The sequence below is a fragment of the Sus scrofa genome, chromosome 5, assembly GCF_054392235.1.
Source record: "Sus scrofa isolate SSC_HxYL_T2T_F1_AM1 chromosome 5, Sscrofa_HxYL_maternal_Yorkshire_Landrace_v2.0, whole genome shotgun sequence".
Lineage (NCBI taxonomy): Eukaryota > Metazoa > Chordata > Mammalia > Artiodactyla > Suidae > Sus > Sus scrofa.
In genome coordinates, this window is record NC_139387.1 from 85,361,263 (window position 1) to 85,381,677 (window position 20,415).

Genomic DNA, 20,415 nt, shown 5'->3' on the forward strand with positions numbered 1-20,415 from the left:
GATACAGTGCAGACCGCTCCCCCATCCATTCACCCTGTTCAGAAACTCTCCTGTCCCCAGTTATCATCTTTATAACTTCACCTGCTTAATGTCTGTCCTTGTTCCCTTCTGCTGCAGGCAAAGCTCAACCAGGCAGTCTCTGCAAGCAACCTGCCCATTTAAAAGTGCCCTCTAACCCTTTATGTGCATGTCTTATGTGCGCGTGTGCGTCTAAGGCTGGGAAAGAGGATGCCCTAAAGTTGGATGAGGGCAGGTTCTGTGTCTGATGCATCTTTGTCCTCTCAGGGCTCAAAGAATAGTTGAGAATGGCTTTGGCTTCCGGAGCTTCCTGCCTCCCCTTCCTGTGGAACCTTAACTTGAGCCTTTCCGAGTGTTTCTGGTGGACCACTGGCCACCCCTTCCGGCCCACCTCCCCCAATGCCGGAAAGGGCCTGCTCTTCTCTACTCTCTACCGCCCTCTACCGCGGCGTCAGCGGGGCCACGAAGAGCGCATGCGCGCGTCCACGCCGGCGTCCCTCGGCGGCTTGCCATTCGGAGCATGCGCACCGACTGCGGGCGGCTCGGAAGACCTAAGAGGCAGGTAAACTCGCTGAAGCGGGCAGGTTGCGGGCGGTGTGGTCTGAGGAGGAAGTGCCGGGAGTTCGCGGCCTGCAGGTCTGGGATCTTTGGCGTTCGGTCACGCCTCGGCGACTCTGTCCGCTTTCTGCTGAGGGGCGTGACCTGAGCCCGCCTCCAGGGGCTGGGACTGGAGGGGGCTGGGAGTGGCGGGGGATCGCTGAGGCCTGTTAGTGATTAGGTGCCTGTTGTTTGCCAGAAAGGTTTTCTCGAGAGCGCGGAGTTTGCAAACAGCGGACGGGAAGGGGTGAGGCTGGACCACGTGGAAGCTGGGGTGCCGAGAACTGGAGTCTCGGGGCGGTGGGGAGCTGGGCAGGTTGGCGCAGACGGCCCATCTCTTCCGGCTGAGGTCGGAGGGGAATTAGTACTACGAAATGAGAGGCTTGGTAGAAATTGTGCAGGTGTTTGGGATCACACTCAGAAGGGCAATTTAGCCATTTCGTGTTCTCACTTTTTTCATAGAAAGGCGCACGGCCACTGACATGCATTCACTTGTCTCTTCGCATCCTAGGACATGACACAAGTGACACATCCCGGCCATGGGGTCCCAGCATTCTGCCTTTGCTCACCCCCCTTCCTGCAAGAGAAGAAAAGCAGATGACAGAGAGAACTTCCTGGCCGAACGGGAGCAGGAAGAAGCCATTGCTCAGTTCCCATATGTGGAGTTCACTGGGCGAGATAGCATCACCTGTCTCACTTGCCAGGGGACAGGCTACATTCCAACAGGTGAGAGTCTTTGGTGATCATGGGAAGGATGATTCCCCAGCGAGAATCCTAAGGTACCCATGGGGCTTCTCTTGTCTCTCAGGTAGAGCTTTTCTCCTAGGCATCAATACCACAGTCAAAAATGGTGCCCTGAGCAGGAAGGGGCCAGCTCAGCTGACCTGATAAACTCGGGCAGGTCCTCATAGTTGAAAGCCTTGCTTTTCTTTACTTCCACTCTTCCATTTGTTGTTTCTTTGGCCTGAAACATTTGGTTTATTCTACTTTGTGGACTTTGTTGACAGGCATGTTTCTTTATCGCTCTCACTCTTAAGGCCTGGCATGGTTTGGGTGGGGTGGGGGGGTGGGGGAGCAGACACCATCTTGGAAGCTTCTGTTCAAGGAAGCAGATGTTGAATCATTAACAACCTTAGATCGTTCAATCAAGTGAGAAGTGGAAAAACATGCATAGGAATGGAGCCTGGATGGGGTGCAGAATTATCCATCACTCAGTTGGCGCTCAAAAAGTCTTAACGGATTAGATGGAGGGTCACAGAGCTTTAGAGCTGATAAGAACCTTAGAAACCATCTGACATTAAGCCTTTGTGTTGTAGATGAGGACACAGTGGTCTGGAGAGGTATTGACTTCCCCAAGGCCGTTCAGCAGCTGAAGGCCATGGAGCCCCTGAAGGCCATGCAGCAGTGGAAGGCTTTGCCGCAGCTGAAGGCTATGCAGTGGCTGGCTGAAGGCCATGTAGTAAACCTGGAACAAGATCCTAGATTTCTGGGAGTTCCGTCGTGGCGCAGTGGTTAAAGGATCCGACTAGGAACCATGAGGTTGCGGGTTCGATCCCTGCCCTTGCTCAGTGGGTTACTCTGGCATTGCCGTGAGATGTGGTGTAGGTTGCAGACGCGGCTCGGATCCCGCGTTGCTGTGGCTCTGGCGTAGGCTGGTGGCTGCAGCTCCGATTCGACCCCTAGCCTGGGAACCTCCCATATGCCTCGGGAGCGGTGTATGAAATGGCAAAAAAAAAAAAAATAGATCCTAGATTTCTCAACTTCCATGTTATTGCCCTGGCAGCACTGATGGATGTTTTGTAATTTGTAGCACTTTGCAGATTTACTTGTTTCTTGTTCATTAGACCCAAATGTGAAACTAATATCTTAGAAACACCTAATTCCACACAAGTGTATGTTGTGGTAGGTTGCTGTATATGTGAAAGTCCTGCAGCATGTGGGATTTATTTTACTGAAGTTGTTGTTTGGTTGTTTTCTAGAGCAAGTAAATGAGTTGGTGGCTTTGATCCCACACAGTGATCAGAGATTGCGTCCTCAGAGAACGTAAGTCACCTGCCTCTCTCCTGTTAACGCCTGCCACTGTCCCCAGTCCCTTTTTAGGCGTGTGAATGCCAGTTAACTTTTTGAAACCTTTATCAGTTCTTGTAAATTCCCCACTTCCTTTAATACTGTTTGCTCAAGCAAGATGTCTCTGCCCCCGCCCCCCAATCACACTCTGGGGAAGGAAACTTGAAGTTAGAAGCATTTTCAGGGCCAAATGAAGGGACTGAATTGGAAGGAATTGGAGAAGAGGGTGCCCTGGGCGGGGAAGAGAGGTTTCTGTCCACACAGCTCCTCTCGTCAGCTTCTCTTCCCAGATTGGACACAGCATGTGGATCGGTTTGAAAGGCTTCTTGACTTGCCTGGGTTGTGGTTCCTGGCTCTTTGCACTTTCTTGTCCCTCCCCTCTCATTTCCGGTTTCATGTTTAATTTTGACTGATTGGACTTTGATATGTTGGTCATGTGCTTTTTTTTTTTTTTTTTTTTTTTTTTGCAGTAAGCAATATGTCCTCTTGTCTGTCCTGCTCTGTCTCCTGGCATCTGGTTTGGTGGTTTTCTTCCTGTTTCCACATTCGGTCCTCGTGGATGATGATGGCATCAAAGTGGTGAAAGTCACATTTAATAAGCAGGACTCCCTTGTAATCCTCGCCATCACGGTAAGGTTAGGGCTCCCGTTCCTGGGTCGTGCACCTTCGAGCCTTGGACTGAGGACATTTACACGTGTTTCCTCACTTGCCTTGATGCAGGCCACCCTGAAAATCAGAAACTCCAACTTCTACCCAGTGGCGGTGACCAGCCTGTCCAGCCAGGTTCAGTACATGAACACCGTGGTCGGGTCGTACTTGACCTCCAACGTCTCCCTCATTCCACCGCGGAGCGAGCACCTGGTACGCCGTCCTTGTAGGGGCCTGGCCCCTTGGGCCCGAGAGAAGAGTAGGGGCGGTGGAATGCCATACCTTGTTACTTCTGTCTTCCTCTCCTCATCTCCACTTGGAGGAACTGGTTGATGAGGAAGTCCTGACGGGCTCTGTAATTAAGAAAAATTAAGGCAAGAGACAGCTAGCACTTAAGTGTTATGGGAACAAAAGAATTTGTAAGAGAAAGCAGTTTGCCCACAATCAAGAAGAGGCATTGTGATAGTCTGGGATCCATTGGCCTCTCAAAAGGGCAGAGGTTGGGAGATTTGTTAGAGGCTCATAGTGTGTACCAGGGACAGTCTTGAGACAGTATTTTGTATAATGATGGAAGAATGCTCCCAGGTCCTTGGGTTGCTAATAATAGTACTCTTCTCTATCAAGCCTGCCCAGCCATAGACTGACTCTGGTGTCTTCTTTTCAGGTGAATTTTACTGCCAAGGCTGAGATGGGAGGACCATTTTCCTATGTGTAGTAAGGACAGCATTCTGTATATGTGTGCTTTTTACTGAATGAAAGGGGTTCAGAGTTGAGCCCAGTTGATTGGGGCTGGTGCAGACTTAAGTTCCAGCTTTTGGCCTGTGGGTTCCCTATCTTTGGCCATCTTGAGGTGAATTTGGAGGGATGTAGTCTAATGTTATTTTTGTTTTATCTTTTTAGGGCTGCACCTGAGGCATATGGAGGTTCCCAGGCCAGGGGTCCAATCGGAGCTGTAGCCACAGGCCTGTACCACAGCCACAGCAACGCAGGATCCAAGCCACATCTGTGACCTACACCACAGCTCATGGCAATGCCGGATCCCTAACCCACTGAGCGAGGCCAGGGATCGAACCTGCATCCTTAGGGGTGCTAGTCAGATTCCTTTCCGCTGAACCTCGATGGGAACTCCAGGATGTGGTCTTTGATATGCGACTGAGGTGCTGGAATTTCTAAAAGAGAACATTAGGCCACTAGAAACCTTTCTGAGCTCTAGCATTTTGTGATGGGTATGAGAAACAAAAATATCCTGGCGCGGGAGGATGGAAGGACACCTGGTGGCAGCGGCGGGGGTTGGGGGCTCAGAACAGTTCCAGGTTCTTAGCTCCAGGAGTTCCAGCTCTTAGACTGGGAGGTTGGGTGTGGGGCAGAGGAGGCTCTCTGGACAAGGCTGACTGCTCCTCAGTTTGACAGTGTAACTCAGCAGTCCTTTGGATTCTCTCTCTCTTTTTTTTTTTTTTTTTTAAAACCAAACTGACTATTTTCCTGTTTGCTGTTTGGCAGTTTCTTCTGCACGTTGCCCGACATCCTGGTGCACAACATAGTGGTCTTCATGCGGTACGTTGCTGTCCCCCCCGTGCTCGGGGCCTTTGCGTGTGAGCCTGGACCACCAGGCCGCCTGAGCTGACCACCTCTGTCAGGAGAACCTGTGGGGCCCACAAACCGAAACGGGGACACCCAATGCCTTGCAGGACAGATAGGGCAGACACTCGGTGTCCTCTAGATGCAGTTCTAGATCCCTGTCACCACAGAGTCACAGCGAACGGTTAGACATAGAGTTTTCTCCGTGAAATGGGGTCAAGTTGTGTGATCCCTTTAGAATCCTGATGAAACTAGTGAAAGAAGAGAAGAGCTTTCTCAAGACGTAAACCTTGGGCATTTGGCCACACTTGTTCTCTAGCCACACAAATGACCACATGTCACGGATCCGTAGGGTTATTTCTGGAACCACAACTGACAATTTGCAGGTGACGAGTCAGCTGCAGACATTTGAAATATGGGGGTTTAGAGAAGCACTTCTCAGCCTTGGCACTGTTGACGTTTTGGGCCAGACAGTTCCTGCCTGCAAGGGGCTGTCCTGTGCATTGTAGGATCTTTAACAGCATCCCTGGCCTCTACCCGCCAAAGCTGATAACACCACCTCCTCCCCCACTCAGTTGTAACAACCTCAGATGTCTCCAGATGCTGCCAAAAATCTCCTGTCAGGTAAAATTGTCCCCGATAGAGAACCACTTATTTAGAAGGTCAGCTCAGGGCACAGTGTCTCTGGGGATGTGGAAAGATCCTCTGACCGCCTGATTGTGTAATCATGAAGATATGCATCTGGGACCTGTGGATATTGTTGTCTGAGCTTGCAGGAAATTATTTCGGCAGTTTTTTCTTACTTCATCTCGGAAATAGAATTCATTTTTCTTGGTTTTCTTTTCCCTAGGACTTCAGTGAAGATTTCCTACATTGGCCACATGACCCAGAGCTCCTTGGAGACACATCACTATGTGGATTGTGGAGCCAATTCCACGGCTGTTTAGAAACTGGCCTGGGTTTTTCCATGGCAGTACCTGTCAGAAGAGACAGCAGCGCCTGGGCCTGAGCTCTATACCTACCCCAGGGGGTGGAACTGGGGGAGAAATTGGTTCTCTCAATCCCCAGAAAACACCCTCCTGCCACTTGGGAGGAAAACTCCTTTCTGTAGCACAGTATACGCTTCTCAGAACCAGCAGGATCACTGCCTAGTGCCTAGCATGTGCCCAGCAAATAGTAGGCACTCGGAGGTTTGAAGAGGTTAATTGAGATCTTTTCAGCTGTTCTCGGGGCATTATAAATTCAGATCATACCGTGATTCTTGGTTATCAGTGACATGGAAATAGGACTGTCAGGGCCTCATCACAGAAGAGGCAGCAGGAAAGGAACATTTGAATACATAAAAGAAAAAAGCACAGACCATTCAATATGTGCAAATGATCTGCTCCCAGATGCCTAGGAACTTTATTAAAACTTATTTTTTTTTCCTGTAGGAAGTTATAATTGTTTATACGAGGAGTCTATGTGGGACGTGATTTACCCTTCATGCATAGGCTGGAACATAGATTAGTGAATTTGCTAGAAAAATAAACCCTGCTTTTGATTCATCTTTGTCTCCTCCGATTGCCTGGATGTCTTGGTGGGCACCTCTGGGGTTTGCCTGCAGAGTGGATCAGCACAGGATGGGCAGGGAAGAAAAGCAGCCCTGATTGACTGTCACCATGAGCTCATATTACAGAAAGCAGCCTTCTGCCAAGGCAGGCTAACTTTTGTCCCTCTGTCTGTGGTGGTGACAGGCCACCCTGTTGCTGTTCTAGAACAGAGCATGTAATGCCCCCTGGAGGTTGGAAGAGGTGGGGCAGAGATGCTTGAGCAAGAAGCTGCTTCCCTGAGGAGGAACAACTTGCTGGTTTGAAGTTGAAAGTTTCTTAAACTGTCTCCATTCTCTTGGTCACTAGAATGCAGGCTCCAGCCACATGGTGCCAGGGCATGTGGGTGGGAAGGTTGAGTAATCAGGTTTCAGAACTCAAGGTGGGATTCAGCTCCTTCACCAGCAGCAGTTCCTCAGAAACCCTAACGGCAGCAGGTGGTAGCATGGGTCTGTTTTAGTTTTTGTCTCCATTCCCATAGCTTGACTTTCAATATTGATGGTTTTGTGCACTCTGAATCTTCACACTAAAGCTAAATTTAGTGACTCTCTGGCTGATACTGGTGACTTAGTAACACAAATGCCTAGGGTTGAAAGCTGAATGTCTGTGTTTACCTGGATCTTTTAACGGTCTGTGTGTACATAGTGGTGATGACTGTTCTGTGTGTAAATGATGGCACACTGCTTGTATGGAAGCAAATTGCACATTTTTGAGATCATGCCCTAAGCACATGAAGATGGTCTCATTGCTACATTTTTTTCTTTGGTTTCCTCATTTTCCTAATAACTTCTAGCATATTTTCCTATGTAGTTTTGAAAAGCTACTCCTATTGGTACTTCACTTTTTTTTTTAATTTTTATTATAATTGATTTGCAGTGTTCTGTCAATTTCTGCTATATGGTAAAGTGACCCAGTTATATGTTCATTCTTTTTCTCACATTATCCTCCATCATGTTCCATCACAAGTGATTAGATATAGTTCCCTCTGCTATGCAGTAGGATCTCATTGCTTATCCACTCCAAGTGCTATAGTTTGCGTCTAACCCCAAACTCCCAGTCCATCCCACTCCCTCCCCCTCGCCCTGGGCATCCACAAGTCTGTTCTCCATGTGCATGAGTTCGTTTCTTTTCTGTAGATAGGTTCATTTGTGCCGTATATTAGATTCCAGATATAAGTGATAGATGGTAGTTGTCTTTCTCTTTCTGACTGACTTCACTTAGTATGAGAGTCTCTAGTTCCATCCATGTTGTTGTAAATGGTATTATTTTGTTCTTTTTTATGGCTAAGTAGTATCCCATTGTGTATACATACCACATCTTCTTAATCCATTCATCTGTGGTTGGACATTTAGGTTTCCGTGTTTTTGCTATTGTGAATAGTGCTGCAGTGAACATAGTGGTGCATGTATCTTTTTCAGTGAAAGTTTTGCCCAAATATATGCCTAAGAGAGGGATTGCTAGATCATATGTTCTATACTTGGTTTTCTGAGGTACCACCATACTTTCCATAAAAGTTGTACCAGTTTTCATTCCTACCAACAGTGAAGGAGGGTTCCCTTTTCTCCACACCCTCTTCAGCAATTGTAGTTTGTAGACTTACTAATGATGGCCATTCTGACTGGTGTGAGGTGGTATCTCATTGTAGTTTCGATATGCATTTCTTTAATAATTAGTGGTGTTGGGCATTTTTTCATGTGCCTGTTGGCCATCTCTATGTCTTCTTCAGAGTAATGTCTTTTCAGGTCTTCTGCCAGTTTTTCAATTGGGTTGTTTGTTTTTTTGGTGTTGAGTTGTATGATTTGTCTGTATATTTGAGGGATCAAGCCCTTGTCGGTTGCATCATTTGAAACTATTTTCTCCCATTCTGTAGGTTGTCTCTCTTTTTTTTTAAATGGTTTCCATTGCTGTGCAAAAGCTTGTAAGTTTGATTAGGTCCCATTGGTTTCTTTTTGGTTGTTATTTCTATTGCTTTGGGAGGCTGATGTAACAGAGCTTTGTATGGTAGATGTCAGAGAATGTTTTGCCTTCGTTTTCTTCTTGAGTCTTATGTTTAAGTCTTTAAGTCATTTTGAATTTATTTTTGTGCATGGTGTGAGGTGCGTTCTGGTTTCATTGATTTGCACGCAGCTGTCCAGTTTTTGTAGCACCACTTACTGAAGAGTGTCTTTTCCTCATTTTATATTCTTGCGTCCTTTGTCGAAGATTAATTGGCCATAGATGTCTGGGTTTATTTCTGGGTTCTCTACTCTGTTCCATTGGTCTGTGTGTCTGTTTTGGTACCAGTACCACACCGTCTTGATTACTATAGCTTTGTAATGTTGTCTGAAGTCTGGAGGAGTTATGCCTCATGCTCAGTTTTTGCTCCTCAGGATTGCTTTGGCACTTCTGAGTCTTTTATGGTTCCATATAAATTTTTAGATTGTTTGTTCTAGTTCTGTGAAAAATGTCATGAGTATTTTGATAAGGATTGCATTGAATCTATAGATTGCTTTGGGTAGTATGATCATATTAATTATATTAATTATTGCCATCCAGGAGCATGGAGTACCTTTCCATTTCTTTGAGTGTTTTTTAATTTCCTTGATTAAAGTTTTCTAGTCCTCAGCATATAAGTCTTTCACCTTCTTGGTCAGGTTTATTACGAGGTATTTAATTTTTGGGGGTGTGATTTTAAAAGATGTTTCTATATTCCTTTTCTAATATTTCATTGTTAGTATACAGAAATACAACCTATTTCTTTTTTTGTTGTTGTTCACTATTGCTGCTTACATTTTATAATTTTAATTTTTTTACTACTCAAATGAATTTATCATATCTGTAGTTGTATAATGATCATAACAATCCAATTTCACAGGATGTCCAGCCAAAGCTCAGGCACATCCCCCACCCCCCAAACTGTCTCCTCTGGAGACCATAAGTTTTTCAATGCCTGTGAGTCAGCATCTGTTCTGCAAAGAAGTTCAATCTGTCCTTTTTTCAGATTCCACATGTCAGTGAAAGCATTTGATGTTGGTGTCTCATTGTACGGCTGACTTCACTTAGCATGATAGTCTCTAGGTCCATCCGTGTTGCTGAAAATGCCGGTATTTCATTCCTTCTAATGACTGAGTAATAGTCCATCGTGTACATCACGTACCACATCTTCTTGACCCACTCCTCTGTCGATGGACATTTAGGTTGTTTCCATGTCTTGGCTATTGCAGATAGTGCCGCAATGAACATTGGAGTACATGTGTCTTTGCGAGTCGTGGTTGTCTCTGGAAAGATGCCCAGAAGTGGGATTGCTGGGTCAAATGGTAGTTCTATTTTTAGTTTTCTGAGGCATCTCCATACTGCTTTCCACAGTGGTTGCACCAATTTACAATCCCACCAATAGTGTGAGAGGGTTCCTTTTTCTCCACACCCTCTCCAGCAATTATTGTTTGTAGACTTCTGGACGATGGCCATTCTGGCTGGTGTAAGGTGGTACCTCAGAGTGCTTTTGATTTGCATCTCTCTAATACTGAGTGACGCTGAACATCTTTTCATGTGTTTCTTGGCCATCTGTATGTCTTCTCTGGAGAATTGTCTGTTTAGGTCTCCTGCCCATTTCTTGATAGGCTTGTTTGCTTTTTTGGTATGGAGCTGCAGAAGGTGTTTATAAATTTTGGAGATTAATCCCTTGTCAGTCGATTCACTTGCAAAGGTTTTCTCCCATTCTGTGGGTGGTCTTTTTGTGTTGTTTAGGGTTTCCTTTGCTGTGCAGAATCTTTGAGGTTTGATTAGGTCCCATTTGTTTATTTCTGTTTTTATTGTCAATACTCTGATAGGTGGATCTGAGAAGGTGTTGCTGTCGTTTATGTCAGAGAGTGTTTGGCCTATGTTTTCCTCTAGGAGTTTGATGGTGTCTGGTCTTGTATCTGGGTCTTTCATCCATTTGGAATTTATTTTTGTGTATGGTGTTAGGGAGTGTTGTACTTTCATTCTTTTCCACGTGGCTGTCCAGTTTTCCCAGCAGCACTTATTGAACCAGCCGTCCTTTCTCCATTGTATATCCTTGCCTCCTTTGTATAGATGAGTTGGCTGTAGGTGCGTGGGTTTAATTCTGGGCTTTCTATCCTGTTCCACTGATCTATGTTTCTGTCTTTGTGCAGTACCATACGGTTTTGACGACTGTTGCTTTGTAGTGTAGTCTGAAGCCTGGGAGCCTGATTCGTCCAGCTCCATTTCTCCTTTTCAGGATGTCTTTGGCTATTCTGGGTCTTTTGTGCTTCCAGACAAACTTTAAAACATTTTGTTGACGTTTTGTGAAAACTGTCCTTGGTAATTTGATGGGGATTGCATTGAATCCGTATATTGCCTTAGGTAGTATAGTCATTTTGATAATATTGACTCTTCCAGTCCAGGAGAATGGTATGCCTGTCCATCTATTTGTGTCATCTTTGATTTCTTTCATCAGTGGCTTGTAGTCTTCAGAGTACAGGTTTTTGGTCTCTTTAGTAGGTTTATTCCTAAGTATTCTTTTGGATGTGATGGTAAACAGGGTTGCTTTCCCAATTTCTCTTTCTGATCTTTCATTGTTAGTATATAGTAATTCACTCAATTTCTGTGCATTGATTTTGTATCCTGCGACTCTGCCAGATTCGTGGATGAGCTCTAACAGATTTCTGGTAGAGTCTAGGATTCTCTAGGTGCAGTATCATGTCATCTGCAAATAGTGATAGTTTGACTTCTTCCTTTCCAATTTGGATTCCTTTTATTTCTTTTTCTTCTCTGATTGCCATGGCTGGGACTCCCAAAACTATGTTGAATGGTAGTGGTGAGAGCAGACATCCTTGTCTAGTTCCTGACCTCAGTGGGAATTGTTTCAGCCTTTCACCATGGAGAATGATGTTAGCTCTGGGTTTGTCATATATGACCTTTATTATGTTGAGGTAGGTTCCCTCTATGCCCACTTTATGAAGGGTGTTTTTTCAGAAATGGGTGTTGGATTTTGTCAAAGGCGTTCTCTGCATCGATTGAGAGGATCATATGGCTTTTATTCTTCAGTTTGTTAATGTGGTGTATCACACTGATGGATTTGTGGATACTGAAGAATCCTTGCATCCCTGGGGTAAATCCCACTCGTGCAGCATATTTTTCTGATTTTGGTATCAGGCTGATGGTGGCCTCATAGAATGAGTTTGGAAGTTTTCATTTCTCTGCCGTTTTTTTAGAATAGATTCGGAAGGATAGGTGTTAACTCTTCTCTAAGTGTTTGATGGAATTTGCCTGTGAAATCATCTGATCCTGGACTTTTATTTGTTGGAAGTTTTTAAATCAGAGATTCAATTTTAGTCCTTGTGATTAGTCTGTTCCTATTTTCTATTGCTGGTTTAGTCTTGGGAAATTATATCTTTCTAAGAATTTTTAAAATTCTTTTAGGTTGTCCATTTTATTGCTATATAGTTGCTCGTAGTAGTCTCTTGTGGTCCTTTGTATTTCTGTGGTGTTGATTGTACCTTCTCCTGTTTGGTTTCTCATCATACTGATTTTGGCCGCCTCCTTTTTTTTTTTTTTTTTTTTCTTGATGAGCCTAGCTAAAGTTTGTCAGTTTTCTCTCTCTTTCTGAAGATTAAGCATTGATCTTTTCTATTGTTTTCTTAGTCTCTATTTCATTCATTTCTGCTCTGACCTTTGAGTTCTTTCCTTCTACTAACTTTTGGGTTTTGTTGGGTTCTTCTTCTTTCTCTCATTGCTTTAGGTGTTGTGCCTTTCCCTTCTGGCCTGCAGAGTTTCTGCTGAAAAATAAACTGATAACTTTATGAAGATTCCCTTGTGTATTTTTTGTTGCTTTCCCCTTGTTGCTTTTAATATTTTATTGTTATCAGAAGTTCCCATTGTGGCTCAGTAGTAATGAGCCAGACTAGTATCCATGAGGGTGCAGGGTCAATCCCTGGCCTCGCTCAGTGGGTTAAAGGATCCGGTGTTGCTGTGAGCTGTGGTGCAAGGTCACAGATGCAGCTCAGATCCGGCATTGCTCAGACTGTGGCATAGACTGGCAGCTGTAGCTCCAGTTCACCCCTTTGCCACGGAACTTCCATGTGCCATACGTGTGGCCTAAAAAAAAAAATAATGATAATAAGCCTCATCTTTAATTTTTGTCATTTTGATTACTGTTTGTCTCAGCACGTTCCTCCTTGGGTTAATCCTGTATGGGCCTCTCTGCTTCCTAGACTTGAGGAACCCATGTTGGGGAAATTTTCAGCTCTTATCACTTCAGATATTTTTCAGGCCCTTTCTTGCTTCTTCTGGGACCCTTATAATGTAGCCCATTTTATGTTGTCTCTTAAACTGTCCTCATTTCTTTTCATTCTTTTTGCTTTATCCTGTTCCATGGCAATGATTTCCACCGCTCTTTTTTCCAGCTCATGTATCTGTTCTTCTGTCTCATGTATTATGCTACTGATTCCTTCTAGTGTATTTTTCATTTCAGCTATTCTTCAATTCTGTTTGGTTGTTCTTTATATTTTTTAACTCTTTGTTAAAGACGGCTTGTAGCTTCTTACTTTGTGCGTCCATTCTTTTCCCAAGTTCTTGGATCACCTTTACAGTCATCACTCTGAATTCTTTCTCCGGTGTGACGATTCCCTGTCTCCATGTCACTTAGTTCCCCTGGGGTTTGATCTTTTTTTTTTTTTTTCCATTTTTTTGTTATTACTCAAATGAATTTATCACATCTGCAGTTGTATAATGATCATAACAATCTGATTTCACAGGATGTCCATCCCACAGCTCAGGCACATCCCCCCACCCCCCAAACTGTCTCCTCTGGAGACCATAAGTTTTTCAGTGCCTTGAGTCAGCATCTGTTCTGCAAAGAAGTTCAATCTGTCCTTTTTTCAGATTCCACATGTCAGTGAAAGCATTTGATGTTGGTGTCTCATTGTACGGCTGACTTCACTTAGCATGATAGTCTCTAGGTCCATCCGTGTTGCTGAAAATGCCGGTATTTCATTCCTTCTAATGACTGAGTAATATTCCATCGTGTACATCACGTACCACATCTTCTTGACCCACTCCTCTGTCGATGGACATTTAGGTTGTTTCCATGTCTTGGCTATTGCAGATAGTGCCGCAATGAACATTGGAGTACATGTGTCTTTGCGAGTCGTGGTTGTCTCTGGAAAGATGCCCAGAAGTGGGATTGCTGGGTCAAATGGTAGTTCTATTTTTAGTTTTCTGAGGCATCTCCATACTGCTTTCCACAGTGGTTGCACCAATTTACAATCCCACCAATAGTGTGAGAGGGTTCCTTTTTCTCCACACCCTCTCCAGCAATTATTGTTTGTAGACTTCTGGACGATGGCCATTCTGGCTGGTGTAAGGTGGTACCTCAGAGTGCTTTTGATTTGCATCTCTCTAATACTGAGTGACGCTGAACATCTTTTCATGTGTTTCTTGGCCATCTGTATGTCTTCTCTGGAGAATTGTCTGTTTAGGTCTCCTGCCCATTTCTTGATAGGCTTGTTTGCTTTTTTGGTATGGAGCTGCAGAAGGTGTTTATAAATTTTGGAGATTAATCCCTTGTCAGTCGATTCACTTGCAAAGGTTTTCTCCCATTCTGTGGGTGGTCTTTTTGTGTTGTTTAGGGTTTCCTTTGCTGTGCAGAATCTTTGAGGTTTGATTAGGTCCCATTTGTTTATTTCTGTTTTTATTGTCAATACTCTGATAGGTGGATCTGAGAAGGTGTTGCTGTCGTTTATGTCAGAGAGTGTTTGGCCTATGTTTTCCACTAGGAGTTTGATGGTGTCTGGTCTTGTATCTGGGTCTTTCATCCATTTGGAATTTATTTTTGTGTATGGTGTTAGGGAGTGTTGTACTTTCATTCTTTTCCACGTGGCTGTCCAGTTTTCCCAGCAGCACTTATTGAACCAGCCGTCCTTTCTCCATTGTATATCCTTGCCTCCTTTGTATAGATGAGTTGGCTGTAGGTGCGTGGGTTTAATTCTGGGCTTTCTATCCTGTTCCACTGATCTATGTTTCTGTCTTTGTGCAGTACCATACGGTTTTGACGACTGTTGCTTTGTAGTGTAGTCTGAAGCCTGGGAGCCTGATTCGTCCAGCTCCATTTCTCCTTTTCAGGATGTCTTTGGCTATTCTGGGTCTTTTGTGCTTCCAGACAAACTTTAAAACATTTTGTTGACGTTTTGTGAAAACTGTCCTTGGTAATTTGATGGGGATTGCATTGAATCCGTATATTGCCTTAGGTAGTATAGTCATTTTGATAATATTGACTCTTCCAGTCCAGGAGAATGGTATGCCTGTCCATCTATTTGTGTCATCTTTGATTTCTTTCATCAGTGGCTTGTAGTCTTCAGAGTACAGGTTTTTGGTCTCTTTAGTAGGTTTATTCCTAAGTATTCTTTTGGATGTGATGGTAAACAGGGTTGCTTTCCCAATTTCTCTTTCTGATCTTTCATTGTTAGTATATAGTAATTCACTCAATTTCTGTGCATTGATTTTGTATCCTGCGACTCTGCCAGATTCGTGGATGAGCTCTAACAGATTTCTGGTAGAGTCTAGGATTCTCTAGGTGCAGTATCATGTCATCTGCAAATAGTGATAGTTTGACTTCTTCCTTTCCAATTTGGATTCCTTTTATTTCTTTTTCTTCTCTGATTGCCATGGCTGGGACTCCCAAAACTATGTTGAATGGTAGTGGTGAGAGCAGACATCCTTGTCTAGTTCCTGACCTCAGTGGGAATTGTTTCAGCCTTTCACCATGGAGAATGATGTTAGCTCTGGGTTTGTCATATATGGCCTTTATTATGTTGAGGTAGGTTCCCTCTATGCCCACTTTATGAAGGGTGTTTTTTCAGAAATGGGTGTTGGATTTTGTCAAAGGCGTTCTCTGCATCGATTGAGAGGATCATATGGCTTTTATTCTTCAGTTTGTTAATGTGGTGTATCACACTGATGGATTTGTGGATACTGAAGAATCCTTGCATCCCTGGGGTAAATCCCACTCGTGCAGCATATTTTTCTGATTTTGGTATCAGGCTGATGGTGGCCTCATAGAATGAGTTTGGAAGTTTTCATTTCTCTGCCGTTTTTTTAGAATAGATTCGGAAGGATAGGTGTTAACTCTTCTCTAAGTGTTTGATGGAATTTGCCTGTGAAATCATCTGATCCTGGACTTTTATTTGTTGGAAGTTTTTAAATCAGAGATTCAATTTTAGTCCTTGTGATTAGTCTGTTCCTATTTTCTATTGCTGGTTTAGTCTTGGGAAATTATATCTTTCTAAGAATTTTTAAAATTCTTTTAGGTTGTCCATTTTATTGCTATATAGTTGCTCGTAGTAGTCTCTTGTGGTCCTTTGTATTTCTGTGGTGTTGATTGTACCTTCTCCTGTTTGGTTTCTCATCATACTGATTTTGGCCGCCTCCTTTTTTTTTTTTTTTCTTGATGAGCCTAGCTAAAGTTTGTCAGTTTTCTCTCTCTTTCTGAAGATTAAGCATTGATCTTTTCTATTGTTTTCTTAGTCTCTATTTCATTCATTTCTGCTCTGACCTTTGAGTTCTTTCCTTCTACTAACTTTTGGGTTTTGTTGGGTTCTTCTTCTTTCTCTCATTGCTTTAGGTGTTGTGCCTTTCCCTTCTGGCCTGCAGAGTTTCTGCTGAAAAATAAACTGATAACTTTATGAAGATTCCCTTGTGTATTTTTTGTTGCTTTCCCCTTGTTGCTTTTAATATTTTATTGTTATCAGAAGTTCCCATTGTGGCTCAGTAGTAATGAGCCAGACTAGTATCCATGAGGGTGCAGGGTGAATCCCTGGCCTCGCTTAGTGGGTTAAAGGATCCGGTGTTGCTGTGAGCTGTGGTGCAAGGTCACAGATGCAGCTCAGATCCGGCATTGCTCAGACTGTGGCATAGACTGGCAGCTGTAGCTCCAGTTCACCCCTTTGCCACGGAACTTCCATGTGCCATACGTGTGGCCTAAAAAAAAAAAATAATGATAATAAGCCTCATCTTTAATTTTTGTCATTTTGATTACTGTTTGTCTCAGCACGTTCCTCCTTGGGTTAATCCTGTATGGGCCTCTCTGCTTCCTAGACTTGAGGAACCCATGTTGGGGAAATTTTCAGCTCTTATCACTTCAGATATTTTTCAGGCCCTTTCTTGCTTCTTCTGGGACCCTTATAATGTATCCCATTTTATGTTGTCTCTTAAACTGTCCTCATTTCTTTTCATTCTTTTTGCTTTATCCTGTTCCATGGCAATGATTTCCACCGCTCTTTTTTCCAGCTCATGTATCTGTTCTTCTGTCTCATGTATTATGCTACTGATTCCTTCTAGTGTATTTTTCATTTCAGCTATTCTTCAATTCTGTTTGGTTGTTCTTTATATTTTTTAACTCTTTGTTAAAGACGGCTTGTAGCTTCTTACTTTGTGCGTCCATTCTTTTCCCAAGTTCTTGGATCACCTTTACAGTCATCACTCTGAATTCTTTCTCCGGTGTGACGATTCCCTGTCTCCATGTCACTTAGTTCCCCTGGGGTTTGATCTTTTTTTTTTTTTTTCCATTTTTTTGTTATTACTCAAATGAATTTATCACATCTGCAGTTGTATAATGATCATAACACTCTGATTTCACAGGATGTCCATCCCACAGCTCAGGCACATCCCCCCACCCCCCAAACTGTCTCCTCTGGAGACCATAAGTTTTTCAATGCCTGTGAGTCAGCATCTGTTCTGCAAAGAAGTTCAATCTGTCCTTTTTTCAGATTCCACATGTCAGTGAAAGCATTTGATGTTGGTGTCTCATTGTACGGCTGACTTCACTTAGCATGATAGTCTCTAGGTCCATCCGTGTTGCTGAAAATGCCGGTATTTCATTCCTTCTAATGACTGAGTAATAGTCCATCGTGTACATCACGTACCACATCTTCTTGACCCACTCCTCTGTCGATGGACATTTAGGTTGTTTCCATGTCTTGGCTATTGCAGATAGTGCCGCAATGAACATTGGAGTACATGTGTCTTTGCGAGTCGTGGTTGTCTCTGGAAAGATGCCCAGAAGTGGGATTGCTGGGTCAAATGGTAGTTCTATTTTTAGTTTTCTGAGGCATCTCCATACTGCTTTCCACAGTGGTTGCACCAATTTACAATCCCACCAATAGTGTGAGAGGGTTCCTTTTTCTCCACACCCTCTCCAGCAATTATTGTTTGTAGACTTCTGGACGATGGCCATTCTGGCTGGTGTAAGGTGGTACCTCAGAGTGCTTTTGATTTGCATCTCTCTAATACTGAGTGACGCTGAACATCTTTTCATGTGTTTCTTGGCCATCTGTATGTCTTCTCTGGAGAATTGTCTGTTTAGGTCTCCTGCCCATTTCTTGATAGGCTTGTTTGCTTTTTTGGTATGGAGCTGCAGAAGGTGTTTATAAATTTTGGAGATTAATCCCTTGTCAGTCGATTCACTTGCAAAGGTTTTCTCCCATTCTGTGGGTGGTCTTTTTGTGTTGTTTAGGGTTTCCTTTGCTGTGCAGAATCTTTGAGGTTTGATTAGGTCCCATTTGTTTATTTCTGTTTTTATTGTCAATACTCTGATAGGTGGATCTGAGAAGGTGTTGCTGTCGTTTATGTCAGAGAGTGTTTGGCCTATGTTTTCCTCTAGGAGTTTGATGGTGTCTGGTCTTGTATCTGGGTCTTTCATCCATTTGGAATTTATTTTTGTGTATGGTGTTAGGGAGTGTTGTACTTTCATTCTTTTCCACGTGGCTGTCCAGTTTTCCCAGCAGCACTTATTGAACCAGCCGTCCTTTCTCCATTGTATATCCTTGCCTCCTTTGTATAGATGAGTTGGCTGTAGGTGCGTGGGTTTAATTCTGGGCTTTCTATCCTGTTCCACTGATCTATGTTTCTGTCTTTGTGCAGTACCATACGGTTTTGACGACTGTTGCTTTGTAGTGTAGTCTGAAGCCTGGGAGCCTGATTCGTCCAGCTCCATTTCTCCTTTTCAGGATGTCTTTGGCTATTCTGGGTCTTTTGTGCTTCCAGACAAACTTTAAAACATTTTGTTGACGTTTTGTGAAAACTGTCCTTGGTAATTTGATGGGGATTGCATTGAATCCGTATATTGCCTTAGGTAGTATAGTCATTTTGATAATATTGACTCTTCCAGTCCAGGAGAATGGTATGCCTGTCCATCTATTTGTGTCATCTTTGATTTCTTTCATCAGTGGCTTGTAGTCTTCAGAGTACAGGTTTTTGGTCTCTTTAGTAGGTTTATTCCTAAGTATTCTTTTGGATGTGATGGTAAACAGGGTTGCTTTCCCAATTTCTCTTTCTGATCTTTCATTGTTAGTATATAGTAATTCACTCAATTTCTGTGCATTGATTTTGTATCCTGCGACTCTGCCAGATTCGTGGATGAGCTCTAACAGATTTCTGGTAGAGTCTAGGATTCTCTAGGTGCAGTATCATGTCATCTGCAAATAGTGATAGTTTGACTTCTTCCTTTCCAATTTGGATTCCTTTTATTTCTTTTTCTTCTCTGATTGCCATGGCTGGGACTCCCAAAACTATGTTGAATGGTAGTGGTGAGAGCAGACATCCTTGTCTAGTTCCTGACCTCAGTGGGAATTGTTTCAGCCTTTCACCATGGAGAATGATGTTAGCTCTGGGTTTGTCATATATGGCCTTTATTATGTTGAGGTAGGTTCCCTCTATGCCCACTTTATGAAGGGTGTTTTTTCAGAAATGGGTGTTGGATTTTGTCAAAGGCGTTCTCTGCATCGATTGAGAGGATCATATGGCTTTTATTCTTCAGTTTGTTAATGTGGTGTATCACACTGATGGATTTGTGGATACTGAAGAATCCTTGCATCCCTGGGGTAAATCCCACTCGTGCAGCATATTTTTCTGATTTTGGTATCAGGCTGATGGTGGCCTCATAGAATGAGTTTGGAAGTTTCCATTTCTCTGCCGTTTTTTTAGAATAGATTCGGAAGGATAGGTGTTAACTCTTCTCTAAGTGTTTGATGGAATTTGCCTGTGAAATCATCTGATCCTGGACTTTTATTTGTTGGAAGTTTTTGAATCAGAGATTCAATTTTAGTCCTTGTGATTAGTCTGTTCCTATTTTCTATTGCTGGTTTAGTCTTGGGAAATTATATCTTTCTAAGAATTTTTAAAATTCTTTTAGGTTGTCCATTTTATTGCTATATAGTTGCTCGTAGTAGTCTCTTGTGGTCCTTTGTATTTCTGTGGTGTTGATTGTACCTTCTCCTGTTTGGTTTCTCATCATACTGATTTTGGCCGCCTCCTTTTTTTTTTTTTTTCTTGATGAGCCTAGCTAAAGTTTGTCAGTTTTCTCTCTCTTTCTGAAGATTAAGCATTGATCTTTTCTATTGTTTTCTTAGTCTCTATTTCATTCATTTCTGCTCTGACCTTTGAGTTCTTTCCTTCTACTAACTTTTGGGTTTTGTTGGGTTCTTCTTCTTTCTCTCATTGCTTTAGGTGTTGTGCCTTTCCCTTCTGGCCTGCAGAGTTTCTGCTGAAAAATAAACTGATAACTTTATGAAGATTCCCTTGTGTATTTTTTGTTGCTTTCCCCTTGTTGCTTTTAATATTTTATTGTTATCAGAAGTTCCCATTGTGGCTCAGTAGTAATGAGCCAGACTAGTATCCATGAGGGTGCAGGGTGAATCCCTGGCCTCGCTCAGTGGGTTAAAGGATCCGGTGTTGCTGTGAGCTGTGGTGCAAGGTCACAGATGCAGCTCAGATCCGGCATTGCTCAGACTGTGGCATAGACTGGCAGCTGTAGCTCCAGTTCACCCCTTTGCCACGGAACTTCCATGTGCCATACGTGTGGCCTAAAAAAAAAAAAAATAATGATAATAAGCCTCATCTTTAATTTTTGTCATTTTGATTACTGTTTGTCTCAGCACGTTCC

At 43.3% G+C, this 20,415-nt stretch overlaps 1 protein-coding gene across 6 annotated transcripts; it reads left to right on the top strand.

Moving 5' to 3' along the window:
* The first annotated feature begins 533 nt into the window (after window positions 1-533).
* TMEM106C (transmembrane protein 106C) lies at window positions 534-6,455 on the top strand. Of its 6 annotated transcripts, none has more exons than XM_003355635.4 (8): window positions 534-654; window positions 1,127-1,341; window positions 2,595-2,658; window positions 3,153-3,312; window positions 3,403-3,543; window positions 3,995-4,044; window positions 4,831-4,884; window positions 5,759-6,455. In XM_003355635.4, the coding sequence occupies exons 2-8, from the start codon at window positions 1,155-1,157 to the stop codon at window positions 5,853-5,855; spliced, it is 753 nt and encodes a 250-aa protein (XP_003355683.2). In that variant the 5' UTR covers window positions 534-654; window positions 1,127-1,154; the 3' UTR covers window positions 5,856-6,455. The 6 variants fall into 6 exon arrangements, with proteins under 6 accessions (XP_003355683.2, XP_013843900.2, XP_003355682.2 ...); XM_013988446.3 differs by having other exon boundaries at window positions 534-580; window positions 1,078-1,341; XM_003355634.5 differs by having other exon boundaries at window positions 534-580.
* The last annotated feature ends 13,960 nt before the right edge of the window (window positions 6,456-20,415 follow it).

Bases quoted from the DNA above. Each gene is read 5' to 3' on its own strand.
- TMEM106C (XM_003355635.4), top strand. From the start codon at position 1,155: ATGGGGTCCCAGCATTCTGCCTTTGCTCACCCCCCTTCCTGCAAGAGA. The intron at 3,313-3,402 runs GTAAGGTTAGGG...GCCTTGATGCAG, and splicing joins TTGTAATCCTCGCCATCACG to GCCACCCTGAAAATCAGAAA. The intron at 4,885-5,758 runs GTACGTTGCTGT...TCTTTTCCCTAG, and splicing joins AACATAGTGGTCTTCATGCG to GACTTCAGTGAAGATTTCCT.